This window comes from Trachemys scripta, chromosome 2, assembly GCF_013100865.1.
Source record: "Trachemys scripta elegans isolate TJP31775 chromosome 2, CAS_Tse_1.0, whole genome shotgun sequence".
Classification (NCBI taxonomy): Eukaryota; Metazoa; Chordata; order Testudines; family Emydidae; genus Trachemys; species Trachemys scripta.
In genome coordinates, this window is record NC_048299.1 from 110,790,993 (window position 1) to 110,805,247 (window position 14,255).

The 14,255-nt window shown below is 41.7% G+C and overlaps 1 protein-coding gene across 2 annotated transcripts in view; it reads left to right on the plus strand.

Annotated features, from left to right (window-relative positions):
• The window catches only part of STX17 (syntaxin 17), a 76,730-nt gene extending 64,739 nt beyond the window's left edge, over positions 1-11,991 (plus strand). For both annotated transcript variants that reach the window (XM_034761407.1, XM_034761408.1), the window contains exons 5-8: positions 702-820; positions 901-951; positions 8,864-8,950; positions 9,676-11,991. In XM_034761407.1, the coding sequence (XP_034617298.1) occupies positions 702-820; positions 901-951; positions 8,864-8,950; positions 9,676-9,915 (497 nt within the window). In that variant the 3' untranslated portion in view covers positions 9,916-11,991. The remainder of the gene's footprint in view (positions 1-701; positions 821-900; positions 952-8,863; positions 8,951-9,675) is intronic.
• The last annotated feature ends 2,264 nt before the right edge of the window (positions 11,992-14,255 follow it).

The window sequence follows — 14,255 nt, forward strand, 5'->3', positions numbered from 1 at the left end:
GTGTTCCTTTGTATGTGTGTGTGTATATGGAGAGGAAAGGCAATATCTGTATTTGAGGATCCCTCTTCCATACTTTCAACCTTTTAAAAGCCATTGTTATGATCATGGTGCTGTTATCTACCTGGTCTTAGGGTTTAGAATTGAGCAACACTCTACTACTCTCTTATTAGCACTAGCAGGGTTTTATTTCTCTTCTTCTGCAGCAGCCATCCTTTCCTAGTTCCTGCTGGCTCAGAGTGGGAAAGATGGACTAGAAATGGTGCACTTAACCATAACTATGTGAACCATCGCTCTGATTTCATGAATTATTTGTTTATATCTATCATATATAAATAAAAAGTGCTTATCCCAGGCTTTAGATTCTTTTGCTAAGTTTTAAAATACACAATCCATACAAAATTAATTAAACCTGAATTAAGCAGTATAATTTGATAATTGTTTTCAGAACAAATCTGGAGAGTGTGTCTGTTCTAAGAAATTTAATATTTTGGGGGGCGGGGGGGAGAACAATTTTTTAAATAAGATCTGTGGTGTTCAGAATAGAACTTCGCTTGTATAAACTTTTTAGGGCTATTGTCTGGCTTGAATTGGGTCAGTTGTCATGTTATCCTCAAGTAATATTAAGATCTGGGAAGACAAATTTTTTGCAGCCTGTTTTCTAATTGAATACATGCATTTATAAATATCATGTTTTCACTCAGAGCCTTTGTATAACACTGGAGCTGTGGACACTTCTCAGAGTTTTATCCAGATGTACTCCCCACTCCCTGAAATTCCTCACGATGAAAATGCTGCTGAATCATGGGAAACTTTAGAAGAGGTACATTGGAGCTCCCTTATATTACCATTTAAGTTCATTTTCTTTAAGCAAATACATAAGAAATCATTTTTTATTTGTAGGACTTGATTCAACTCAGCCAGCTGGTGACTGACTTCTCTTTACTAGTCAATGTAAGTATTAATCTAAAACTCTAGATAAAGAATTGATAAAGACAAAGGCTGGGGGACTGGGTGGCTCAAATAATTCACTGCTCTACAGCCAAAATGCTTCTGAAATAAATGTAGTCAAACTTTACTAATTCTGGGTCACTGAGAACAAAAATGATGCTTCAAATTGTTGATTGGCTCTAGTTTTCAAGATATGCTATTGGGTCAGTATATACGACCCTTGATTTGGGAATGGCGGAGGATAAGTGAGTTATAAAGGGAAGGGATCTCAATTTAAAATGACTAAAATACATCTTTGACTGGATCTATGACTAAATCTATGACTGGGTTTGGACAGTACTTGCTTTTTAGGCAAAACAATGAATGATGCAATCTGAAGCTGGTATTGCGTCATACATGATATGAATTGCATCATGTTATTCCTAGAAGTCATGGATGATGCAATCATAACGAAGCTTACATCACTCTGCTGAACAAATTGCCCTATATCAGCTCTAGAAATCATACAGTGTCATGCTCTCTTATTTGTCAGTGTTTGATTTTGCAAAGGGACACTTTTCTGTTTAGCCAAAGTGAGCAGAGATGCCTCTTACTTGTGTGAACAGTGCAGATAACTTCTGCTATGTTTGTAGTGAAGTGACTTTTGCATCTCAAAAGCGCAGTATAACCACTGTGGTTAAGAAAGCCTATCACCTTTATTTTGGCTGCAAAATTGGAGATCAGGACAAGAGGTGGGCCCCACACATATGCTGCAACACTTGTGCAACAAATCTTCGCCAGTGGTTGAACAGGAAAAGGAAATCTATGCCTTTTGCAGTGCCAATGATTTGCAGAGAGCAACAGATCATACCAGCAATTGTTACTTCTGCATGGTGCCTCCAGCTGGGAACGGTGTGTCAAAGAAGAAAAAGTGGACTGTGCATTATCCAAACATTCCATCAGCTATACGCCCAGTACCCCACAGAGAAGGGCTGCCAGTTCCTGATGCACCAGAATCATTCTCACTTGAGTCAGACGAGGAAGAGGATGAAACTTCTGGTCCTGAACCATCAATGTCACAGGACCCACATTTTCTCCCATCCTCCTCCTCTGAACCACATCTCGTAACACAAGGTGAACTGAATGACCTTGTCAGGGATTTGGAACTACCCAAGAGTAAGGCAGAGCTGTTGGGCTCCAGACTACAGCAGTGGAATCTCCTGGCAGGTGATGTTAGGGTTTCCATGATCCGTGACGGTCAAAAGGATCTTCTCCCATTCTTCTTCCTGGAAGGTGATCTTGTAGCCTGCAATAACATCGATGGTGTGATGGCAGCCCTCAACATCGTTCATGATCCAGATAAGTGGAGACTGTTCATTGATTCATCGAAGACGAGTTTTAAAGCTGTTTTACTGCATAATGGCTATGTTTTGCCATCAATTCCAGTTGGTCATGCAGTCCATATGAAGGAAACCTATGACAACATGAAACAACTTTTGAGATGTATAAACTATGACCAACATCAGTGGCAGCTTTGTGGCGATTTGAAGGTTGTTGCTCTCTTGCTTGGTCTGCAGACTGGATACACAAAGTACTGCTGTTTTCTCTGCGAATGGGATAGTCGTGCAAGAGATTCCCACTACATCAAGAAAGATTGGCCACTCCGACAATCATTGGAGCCTGGGAGGAGAAGTGTTCAGCATCCACCACTTGTTGAATCAAGGAAGATTTTGTTACCACCCTTACACATCAAGCTGGGTCTGATGAAGAACTTTGTCAAGGCCATTGACAAAACACAAGCAGCTTTCAAGTACCTCCGTGGAAAATTTTCAAGGTTAAGTGAAGCTAAGATAAAGGAAGGTGTCTTTGTTGGTCCTCAGATTCGTGAACTTCTTTGAGATGATGCATTTGACCATGCACTGCGTGGCAAGGAAAAGACGGCATGGAAAGCCTTCCAGTTAGTGGCAATAAATTTTCTTGGAAACAACAAGGCAGACAACTACAGGTTGTTGGTGGAAAACCTCCTCAAGGCATACAAAAGCCTTGGTTGCAACATGTCACTAAAGATACATTTTTTGCACTCTCATCTAGATTTTTTTCCACCGAACTGCGGAGCAGTGAACGACGAGCACGGCGAGCGATTTCACCAGGACATTGCAACAATGGAGAAATGCTGTCAGGGCAAATGGAGCCCATCAATGCTTGCAGACTATTGCTGGACAGTGACAAGAGATGCTCCATTTAATGAATATAAGAGACAAGCCAAGAAGCGCCGAGTAGACACTGAATAGGACTAAACTATGTACATAATAGTTTTTTGCCTTTTGTTTCATAATAAATTTTATTTATATAACCCTTTTGCTGATTTTTAAAGTGTTACATAAACAGGACAGGTGAAATATCATGTAAAGCAACCATAAACACATGAAAAGATCTAGGTTTACAATTTATGATTTAAACTCTATCTACACACTATACATAGACATAAAATGTAAAAACTTAAATGGCTACTGTTTCTAAGATAATCAGTTGTTTTAATTGTCATATTTGAATTCAGCACATCAAAATACATAATAAATAGCACATTTTATCTCTGAAGCAGACGACTTCTCAAAAATTGTAGGCCAGTGTAATTGGTAAAGAGGTGAAGACTTCTGTCACTGATTTGAAGTCAGACTAAGTTGCTACAATTTAACGGCTATTCAGCAGCCTAATATGAAATTGTCTCAGCCCACTTATTAGGGCACAGAAGTCGTATCACATTTTGCCCCTGTTAGTAGCTTCAGGAAAATGACAGTGACTGAATGGAGTCATAGAATGGTCCTTCCTAATCAAGTTTTCAAGGCTGTGAGGGAAGTTTGCACTGTTGATGTCTGTGCTGTATCTCATGTATGGATAAATACTGTAGAGAACTCACGTTTCCAAGTCTGTCCATCTGGCACTTACCATCACTCTTAAATAGTATGTATACATATGCGCACACATCCTTATGCATTTCACTAAAATATAGGCGTGTGGGGGAGATAACAGTACAAAAGCTAGACCCAACCTCTTGGGATTGGTCCTGCATTCCTTTTACATCTAAACTCCCACTAAAGTCAGATTCCCCCTTTTTTTGAAATCTAGATTTAAGAATAACCTTTGAAGAAAAAGAAGAAGAATAAAAATCAGTAGTGTGAGGATCAGGCCCCTGAGGTCAATAGATAAAACTTCCATTTTGTTAAGTGAGGAACAGGAACATGTGCTAATTGATTGATGCTAAATGACCTTTAATCATCTAAGCTATTAATAACAGGGGTAAGGAATTTGCTTTACTATCCACTGTCTATCTTGACAGTGACCATTTAAGAATGTTGTCATGTTACACTGCATTACTGTATTGAAAGCCCTCATGAGGTTTTCAGGATAAAGATTTACATTACATTCTCGAGGAGTGAGTTTTAAGGAGGGCCCCCTCTTTACCCTTGGTTTCCAAGCACCATGTTGCAGCAATTAGGAGCATTCAATAGCACTGGCTTAACATGCTTAATTGCCTCACCATGAGGAGGTCTGTGAAGCTTGCTGAGGAATAACAGACACTAATGCTATTCTCTCTGTGTATCAACAGCTTCCATGCTGCATGCATCTTGACCATTGAGCCCTGTTGATTCTGATCCTTTCTAGGCAATTTTTCTTTGTATCTTGAGTCCCCTTACTTCAAAGAAACTACTGCTAGCTGCTCCATAGTCTTTAATTTTTGCCAACACAGAAGCTGCTGATAGGGATAGTTTTCAATCCAAATTCCTTTGTCAGGTTCCGTTTGCATCATACTAACCATTAGAGAGTGTGAACATTAGAGCAGGAAGTACAACAGTTTTCCTACTGGGTTTCCACACATTCTCAGCATTTCAGGTTGTGATGAGAAGGACAAGAGAGACTCCACTGAACAAGATTTGTGTTTTTGCTTACTTAGTCAGAACTTCAGGAAAGGATCTGAAGTTTCACCCACATTCCACCACAACATCTCATAGAAGGGAAGAATGAAACTCTGTATGCGCACAAATGTGCCATCTATTCTGTCTTCCCCCTGCTTCATGATAGATTGTGTATGCACAGAAATTGTACTGATTTAATTTACATGGTTTTAGAAATTGCTTGGTTAAATTTGTTCAACTCCCTTATGAGGATGCTTTAAATTGGTTTGAGAGTCTTATAACAATTTAGGTTAAGTCAGTAATGCATCGTTAATGGTCAGTATCTCTTTCCATCTGGCTGTATGTGTAAAAACACGTGGGTGGAAAGCCCTCCAAACATGGCACCCTAGTCAGTTATCAGTGGTTAAAACTATTGTTATTGGGTGCACATCTCAATACACAGGGTTTTTTTTAAGTGGAAAATTATGCACTGCTCATACATAATATGGGCCTGACCTCTGTACAGTGACTTCAGTGGAGGTTAGCACACTCAGCCCCTTTGGAGGATTGATACCTATAGGATTTTCAGACATTTAGACTGTGACTTCATTATTTCTAAACCAGGACTTGAGCCATAACAGTGCATATGTGATGCTGTGATATTTTCTGGGAAAGCAGTCAAAGTAAGAGAAACAAGGTGGGAGATGGAGAGAGAGCAGGAGGAGGTGGAGACAGAACACCATCTTCTCAGAACTGTTGTTGCTCTTCTGTTAAAAGTGGCAGAGAAATATGAACCCTGAGTTTGTGTGCCTGAGATACTGCTGTAAAATGAAATACATATTGACAGTACCTTGCTGTTCTATTATGTGTTCCATCCAAGGATCTCAAAGCACTTGAAGAGAAAGTATTATCTCTATTCCTTTAAACAAGGAAACTGAGCCCTGGTCTACACTACAAATTTAGGTCGAATTTAGCAGCATTAGATCGATTTAACCCTGCACCTGTCCACACGATGAAGCCATTTTTGTCGACTTAAAGGGCTCTTAAAATTGATTTCTGTACTCTTCCCCGACGAGGGGATTAGCGCTGAAATTGACCCTGCTGGGTCGAATTTGGGGTAGCGTGGACGCAATTTGGCGGTATTGGCCTCCGGGGGCTATCCCAGAGTGCTCCATTGTGAGCGCTCTGGACAGCACTCTCAACTCAGATGCACTAGTCAGGTACACAGGAAAAGCCCCGTGAACTTTTGAATTTCATTTCCTGTTTGGCCAGCGTGGCGAGCTGATCAGCACAGGTGACCATGCAGAGCTCATCTGCACAGGTGACCATGGAGTCCCAGAATCGCAAAAGAGCTCCAGCATGGACTGAACGGGAGGTACTGCATCTGATTGCTGTATGGGGAGACCAATCCGAGCTATCCGAACTCCATTCCAAAAGACGAAATGCCGGAATATTTGAAAAAATCTCCAAGGGCATGAAGGACAGAGGTTATAACAGGGACCCGCAGCAGTGCTGCGTGAAACTTAAGGAGCTCAGGCAAGCCTACCAGAGAGGCAAATGGCCAGTCCAGGTCAGAGCCCCAGACATGTGCCGCTTCTATGATGAGCTGCATGCCATTCTAGGGGCTGCCCCTACAACTACCCCACCCCTGTGCTTCCCTCCTTCCCCACCCCTCCTGGGCTACCTTGGCAGTTATCCCCCCATTTGCAAGAGGAGATCAAAGGGGGAGGGGAGGGCGGTTGGCTTACAGGGAAGTAGAGTGAACCAAGGGGGTGGGTTTTCATCAAGGAGAAACAAAGAGAACTTTCACACCGTAGCCAGGCCAGTCATGAAATTGGTTTTCAAAGCTTCTCCAATGCACAGCGCGCCCTGCTGTGCTCTTCTAACTGCCCTGGTGTCTGTCTGCGCGTAATCAGCGGCCAGGAGATTTTCTTCAACCTCCCACTCCATCATAAACGTCTCCCCCTTACTCTCACAGATATTGTGGAGCACACAGCAAGCAGTAATAACGATGGGAATATTGCTTTTGCTGAGGTCTAACCGAGTCAGTAAACTGCGCCAGCGAGCTTTTAAATGTCCAAAGGCACATTCTACCACCATTCTGCACTTGCTCAGCCTATAGTTGAACTGCTCCTTACTACTGTCCCGGCTTCATGAGCGATGGGAGCAAGGGGTAGGCTGGGGCAGGTGCGACCGCGCGGTGCTACCGACTGGGAGAGCAGCCTGAGGCAGAAGCCTCCAGCTGGCACGATATTCCAGGCAGGACTGAATCTCCATTGGATGAAACTTAAAGAAGAGAATGACCTGGAGTCATTCCCATTTTTGTCCAGGCGCCCCCAACCAACCTCACCGAGGCCGGCCAGCAGCACCCGTGTCTGCCCAAGCACCCCCGACCAACCTAACCGAGGTTGGCCAGGAGCACACACGGGACGACGATGACGGCTAGCAGTCGTATTGCATAGTCTGCCGTCCGCAAGGCAAGGCAAGGGGATGCTGCTGTGTAGCACTGGAATACCGCGTCTGCCAGCAGCACCCAGGAGACAAACGGTGACAGTGAGCTGAGTGGGTTCCATGCTTGCCATGGTATGTTGTCTGCACAGGTAACCCAGGAAAAAAGGCGAGAAACGATTTTTTGCCTTTGCTTTCACGGAGGGAGGGGGGCCTGACGACATGTACCCAGAACCACCCGTGACAATGTTTTTGCCCCATCGGGCATTGGGAGCTCAACCCAGAATTCCAAGAGACTGCAGGAACTGTGGGATAGCTACCACAGTGCAATGCTCCGAAAGTCGACGCTAGCCTCGGTACTGTGGACGCACTCTGCCAACTTAATGCGCTTGGTGGGGACACACACAATCGACTGTATCAAATCGATTTCTAAAAAATCGACTTCTATTAGATTAATTTCGTTTTAAATCAATTAGTTTCCCAGGTCTCCAAGTCTGTGGCAGAGCTTGGACTATAAACTCAGCGCCTGATTCCCACTTAGTCACAAGACCATCAATTCCCATTATACACATGGCTTATTATGTGAATTATGTCATATGTTGTAAGAATCTACCCATTCCTGTACCTGCTGTTTAGTTAAACTGTAATTAAGAAAAATGCATTTCTGTAGTGTCTAGTACTCCGGAGGCTGGAAAGGCATGGGTGTTTGCCACAGACATTCATTACACCACGTCTGACAGAACTGGGCTCAGCCATTATGCTAGAAAGAGTGAAACAAAGCTTGTTCTGAGCAGAGATCTTAAATTCAGAACATTTTAAACTGTATGCTGGACAGCCCATTGTGCTTTGTGACGGAATGAGGCTGGGGTCCTGCTGCGGTTTACAAATGAGGGGAAGAAGTATCTCATTTCCAAATAGCAGCTGAGGGAAGCTGCTCACCGAAAGCTCAAGGGGGCTCGCAGTAAGACTGTGACTGACTGGGGAAAGTGGAGCATTTTTGCATAAGTTAAACAAACATAAAGCATAGGATGGATGTGCAATTTCAGTGTATTTTCAGCATAGTCGTGAGATTAGATCTGTAGGGTTACGTTATCGTAAGATAGTTTCATAGGTAAAACATGGCTTTTGGGATTTCTTTAATCCATCAATGAAATGTTGTGTGTCATACAATGTGTGCCTGCCTTGTATCGTCTCGTATTAGAAAAGGAATTGTTTTGAGTATGAAACTCGGCATGAAGAATAAATGCTTGTTTGGATTTATTGGATTTTTCCCTGAGATGCAAATTCATCCATTCATATAACAGTAGATTAAATAAGAATACATTTTCGTTTGCTCTTTCTTTAACCGTATCAATACTCTGTATAATAGCACTCCATTTTATTACCTAATAGTTAAATTCCTTTTTGTAAGTGGTTTTGTACTTTCAGCTTGGTTTATCAGATGCTATTAATGAACTACCATTAAGGCTGCAAGGCTACAGTGTGTAGCAGATGAAAGCTGCTGTGGGGCCCTGATTACAGGCATTAAAATAGTGTGTATTGGCTTACTGCTGCTTCCCAGCAGGTAACCTCACTCATAATTCCTTTGCATCTAGTCTCAGCAGGAGAAGATTGACAGGATTGAAGACCATGTCAACAGTGCTGCTGTGAATGTTGAAGAGGGAACCAAAAACTTGGGGAAGGTAGGGCTCTATTCCCGCTGGTGAATCAATGGTACTCTGCCTCCCAGCAATCTTCTGTATTAACCCAATTGATCTGCCGTCTTTAATGCTGAGGGAACCAGCAATTAAGGAAATAAGGAAGAAATGACACATAGGTAGTGAAAAAAAATCAATCTCTTGTAATGTTCTATTACATCCAGTCTGCCAGAAAAGAATTTCTCTGGCCTAAAGCCTCATTATAAGGTTGTTCTGCTGCTTCTTTCAATGGAATACCTGCAAAAACAGGCAGCAGAGTGTTAAATGATTGGCTCATAAGAGTCAAATGAGTGTGAAATGAAAGGATACCTGGGACACATGCTGCTGTGATACTAAACCACATTTATATCACTAATAGTTGTTGTTAACCCACAAATATAGCATCGGCATGTTACTGGAAAGTTTCTGGGCAGATTACAATTCTTACATTTGTTTTAATTATGTAGGCCAGACAGTAGAATATTATATTGCAAATATTATCAACCAATAGCAATGATCTGTTTTCCTACTACACACATGGGATAGCTCAAGTTTGAAGCAGTTATGGCACATTCTCTCTTACTGTGGAATAGTGTATTTTTAAAAAAAATGTAATTTGTAAGGTTTATTTATGAACCGAGAATTAGGGGTGTATTGCCAAGAGTAATGAGGGGAAAATGCACATCACCACAGGTGTGTTCTAAACAGATTTTTTTTTTTTTTTTTTACAGGCTGCAAAATATAAGCTGGCAGCTTTGCCTGTGGCAGGTGCACTCATCGGTGGAGTGGTGGGGGGTCCTATTGGTCTCCTCGCAGGCTTCAAAGTGGCAGGAATTGCAGCTGCACTTGGTGGTGGGGTATTGGGCTTCACAGGTGGAAAATTGATACAGAGAAGAAAACAGAAAATGATTGAGGAGCTCTCTTCCAGCTGCCCAGACCTCCCTAGCCAAAGTGACAAAAAATCCAGCTGAAGTAAGATTTCATTATGACTGGGACTGGAAGTAATAGTTCCAGTGATGACGACAGATATGCAATCTTCACTTTGAACATAAGTCTGTTGAGCGGTGAAGTGGGAGGTGAGATAAATACTGTCAGTCCTGTAATTTTGAAAGCCGTAAGAATAAGTTTTCATCATAATGAAATATGCTGCCCTACTGAATAATGGGTTGTGTGCCAGATTCACCCCTTATTTTGTATGATGATACTGAAGTGGATTTAGTTGAGAATCCAGAACACATAATGAAAGGCTTTGGAGCATTTTTACTAGAAAAACTGAGGGGGCCTAAGGTTTGGAGCACTTTTACTAAGTGATTTCAAAGCTTAGTACGCTATTAGTACTCCTCTCCGTCTTTTAAACTTCACAATTTGGTTCTGGTCAAATGTTAAAAATGACCTGGTTTTACTCTTCATTTGTTTGTATGCCCAAGCCCCCATACAGTCTGGTGTGGCTGTCTTTGCTTGCCTAAACAGATGCACAGGCTGGCAATGGGGCCTGAGGGTTAAGGTTAAATCGCATTGTTTCAGCTGTGGTGAAAGCTTAAGTAAACCCAGCATCTGCTTGCATTATCAAACTAAACCAAAGTAGTGGCGCTGCTCCCCTCCCTTTCTAGAGCACTAAATTCACTCTGCTCTTTTTAAAGAAAAGTTATTTTTTCTATCTTTCTTTTTTATCCATGTCTTCCAAATCCAGCTGGTTTTTTGTTTTTGTTTTTTTTCAAATCCAGGCCCTTCTCTCCCTCTTCAAACAGCCAAAAAACAAAAAACCCACACACTCCGGGGGATTGCTTGTGCTAGGAGAGGTAGCATTCCTTGACTGTTCTCCTCCCAGCCTGGCTTTGAAAGCTGCTTTGTGGGGTTAATCCGCCGCCGCCTGTTTAAGAAGCACCTTGCTCAGGTGCTCTTCTCCCTTTTTCCTCCATGTCTTGTTCACAGTCTGCCTCCATCAAAACAGTGGTGGGACAGGACAGAAGATCATTCAGCAAAGACATTAGCTGCTGTTTATAGCAATGTCAACTCCTCAGTCCTTTATTCCCATTCCACCTATTCAGCGAGGCTGTAGTGGGGATTTAGTGTCACTTTGTGACATACAACCATCACATCTGGAAGACAAAGGACTGTGAAGCTGGCAATCCTGATGAACTCACCAGTAACTTGTCAAGTGATGCCATCATTCGGTGATCTGATCACAGTTTCAGTAACGTTGATGTAGTTCAGATGTGGGGGGGTTCACCTAATGCTTATGTATGGACTGGTCAGGTATGCTTCTTGCTCTCTCCAGCCACAGAGCTGTTTAGTTCTTTCTTCAGTTTCCACTGGATCACTTCTGCCAGGCTCTGTTCTTTATTCTTAGTAGACTTTTAGCTCAGCATAGCATTCCTCCAGGACTCAAGGTTTGCTGGTGTTCTCCATAGCATTCTTGCTCACAGCTGCCAATATGGGTAGTTAGCTCTTTTCCTAGCCTGTGATACTGTCTTCCCCTGGAGAGCTGCTGTTCATTTATCCTGCTTGCTTGATTTTCACTAGGACCTCTCTGCACCTCCCATCTTTAAATATATGGCTTTTAACAAGTTTTTAATTTCACCCAACCCTGGATAGTCAATAGTGGTAATCTGTGTTTGCCATCCCCATTCCAGCACTGCTGTTAGAGCCTTGTGAGAAAACACAAGCTATGCCATTGCTTCTTTAAGATCTCCAGTGGTCTCATTTTCCTGAGACCCGTTTGACTGTACAAAATAAACCTCTAAAAAATGGTTACTTAAGTGGAGTTTTATTACACAGTGTGGTTCGGTGTTCCATAGCCCAGCAGGGAATTGCCACTGCATCACATTTAACAACAACAAAAATGGAGCTCCACTCAACCCAGGATTTGACACAGTCTGTGGAAATAATTGTCTTCTAATGGTGGGATTATGGGTTTTGGTGCCTAAATATTGTAAGCAACTGTTTGTTTGAGCACAAGTTTCCTGTATAGGGTATTTCTTAATTACATAATTTATTAATTACATGTAAAATAAAAATGTGAACCCAAATGTGCAGCTGTTCAGATGTCCGTTAAGTAAGACTTTGCTTCCCTGAGCCTGTGTACACAAGGATGGTTTTCACAAGTAATCACTAAAATATAAATTGACAAAACTGCATAGTAGAAGCTAAAGTGCCTACATTTATAGAACCAGACAGAGGGGAAAGGACCTCCTGAGTCATCTAGCTCATTTGCTCATGACACTTAAATACTTTCTTTAAATGCATGAACTGTGACTGTAAACACTGCTGATGGACTTGTAATAACTGTTACACTAGGCTGTTTCCTTCCTTATCTAATAGTCTTTACCTTTAAACTTTTCCTACTTTTCAATTTTTTTTTAATTAAATAGAAGCCATTGTTTGTTGTAGGACTTTCATGGGACACATTTACTTTCCTTCCGTACACTACGGAACCACTACATACTATTTTACATGGGATGAAAATTTGATGAAGGTGTGGTAGTACCGTAACAGTCTGTAGCTATAGAAATGTGGTCTTTTTGCACCACACTATTCATTGTACTGTTGCATACAAACTCAGTTTAATAGGTTCTGACTTTATGGCCAAAATTATTCATATTTTTAGAAGCCGCAAAATGCAGTAACCAAACTGTCTTTTCATTACATTTTGTATGTACGCAGAACTTAGAATACTGTTAAACCTGCAACACTATAAACAAACTTTTTTTTTCTCAAGTCAATTTGCATAGAAGTACAAATGTGGACTCCCTGAAGTAGCCAAATTAACATTTAATTTTCCATGGACACTAAGAAATATCTAGACTACAAGCCAGGCACTTTTCCCCAGACTAAATAAGGGTTTTTGCCTTCATTTTCTGAAGAGCGATATTTTTATTTAGAGTGGCATTCTGTATTTCCTTTACAGGATCTAATGGATTACTACTTTTTTCAAATAATTATTTTAATAATTCAAAACACTATTCTGTGTATTAATATTTAAAACAATCTTTTGTTGAATTAGGAAAGTATCATTTGCTATTGTCTTCACCTGAGGAAAATATCTAAACCACTGAAATGTAATGGTGGATGGACACAGTGCCTGAAGTGTTTTTCATCACATTGTGCATCTGCGTAGAGGCTCACCACGATGTGCTCTATATTTATGCTGTACATTAATGTTGAAATTCAGAAGTGTGCATAACTAGTGTCACCTATGTGGTGCCTTCCATGCATGTTACCTGAGCTCAGCCTCCTCCTTCATGTTAAAATATCCACTGAAGAGCAACATCTGCAATGTTGCTTATAGACAATGTACCTGATCTGTACAGACAGTATTGTTTCCCCGTCTCCTTAACCCCGATTGTCTGTCCTTGGGGTTAGGAGTTCTTGAAGGCAGGCTCCCTGATTCTTGTTTGGTTATGGTAGAACTCATGACGTGCGTGGCATTTTGTAGCCAAAGTGTAACAGCAGCAGCATTGACAACAGCGGTTAAAAAAATACTCAACCAGATTCATGAGGGTTTGGGCTACTCTGTTTACTGCACAGAGGATGTAGGACTACATGGTTGCTATGTACTGAAGTGACACATACATATACTTAGTGCAGGTAGCTCATGTGTCTCATATCTCAGTACAGCAGCTCCCAGCCAGTAGCACAGCACCAGAACCATTATATAGAGAAAACATACTGGAACATTGTGGAGACCATCGTGAGTGGAGGGTATACTCCCCCCAGCTAGGATCTGACCATCTGTATTATTCCTCACAAAGGAGATGGTGATACCAAAGCAGAAGCCAGGGGACAGAGGATTTAGTTAGTAGTAGTGATATCTAGGGCTGTGGCAACCAGGAGAATCATTTGGTGACTTCACTACAAGGGGGGGAAGGATCTCACAAAACTTCCAGTGGTAGGCAAGGGCTTGCACTAATGCTACATATCCGTAATAATCACCTAGAAAGGTACAGGAGGGCCTGGAAATTACATTTAGATTAGGAAAAAATTTAGGGTCAAGGCTGCTGGGGTAGCGCTTGCTGAAGTGCACTGGAGAAATACAAGGTCTGCTCAACAGATAACTTCAGAGGTTCCCAAGTTTTTTGAGAAGATGGTATAAAGAGGAGTGGTTTAAATTTATGAGGCAAGGCATCCGTGGTAAGTGAGTTTGGGGAGAAGCAGAACTTATTCCAAAGAAGCTTAACCAAAGTGGAACTAGGTGACTGGTACAGAAAATTGTAAGCTGCACAAATAAGAGAAACAAAAATATTAAAATGCCGTTCTGTAAATCAACAGGATGCTTTTTAGGTGGAATACAGTGTTCAGTTTTGGTGACTCA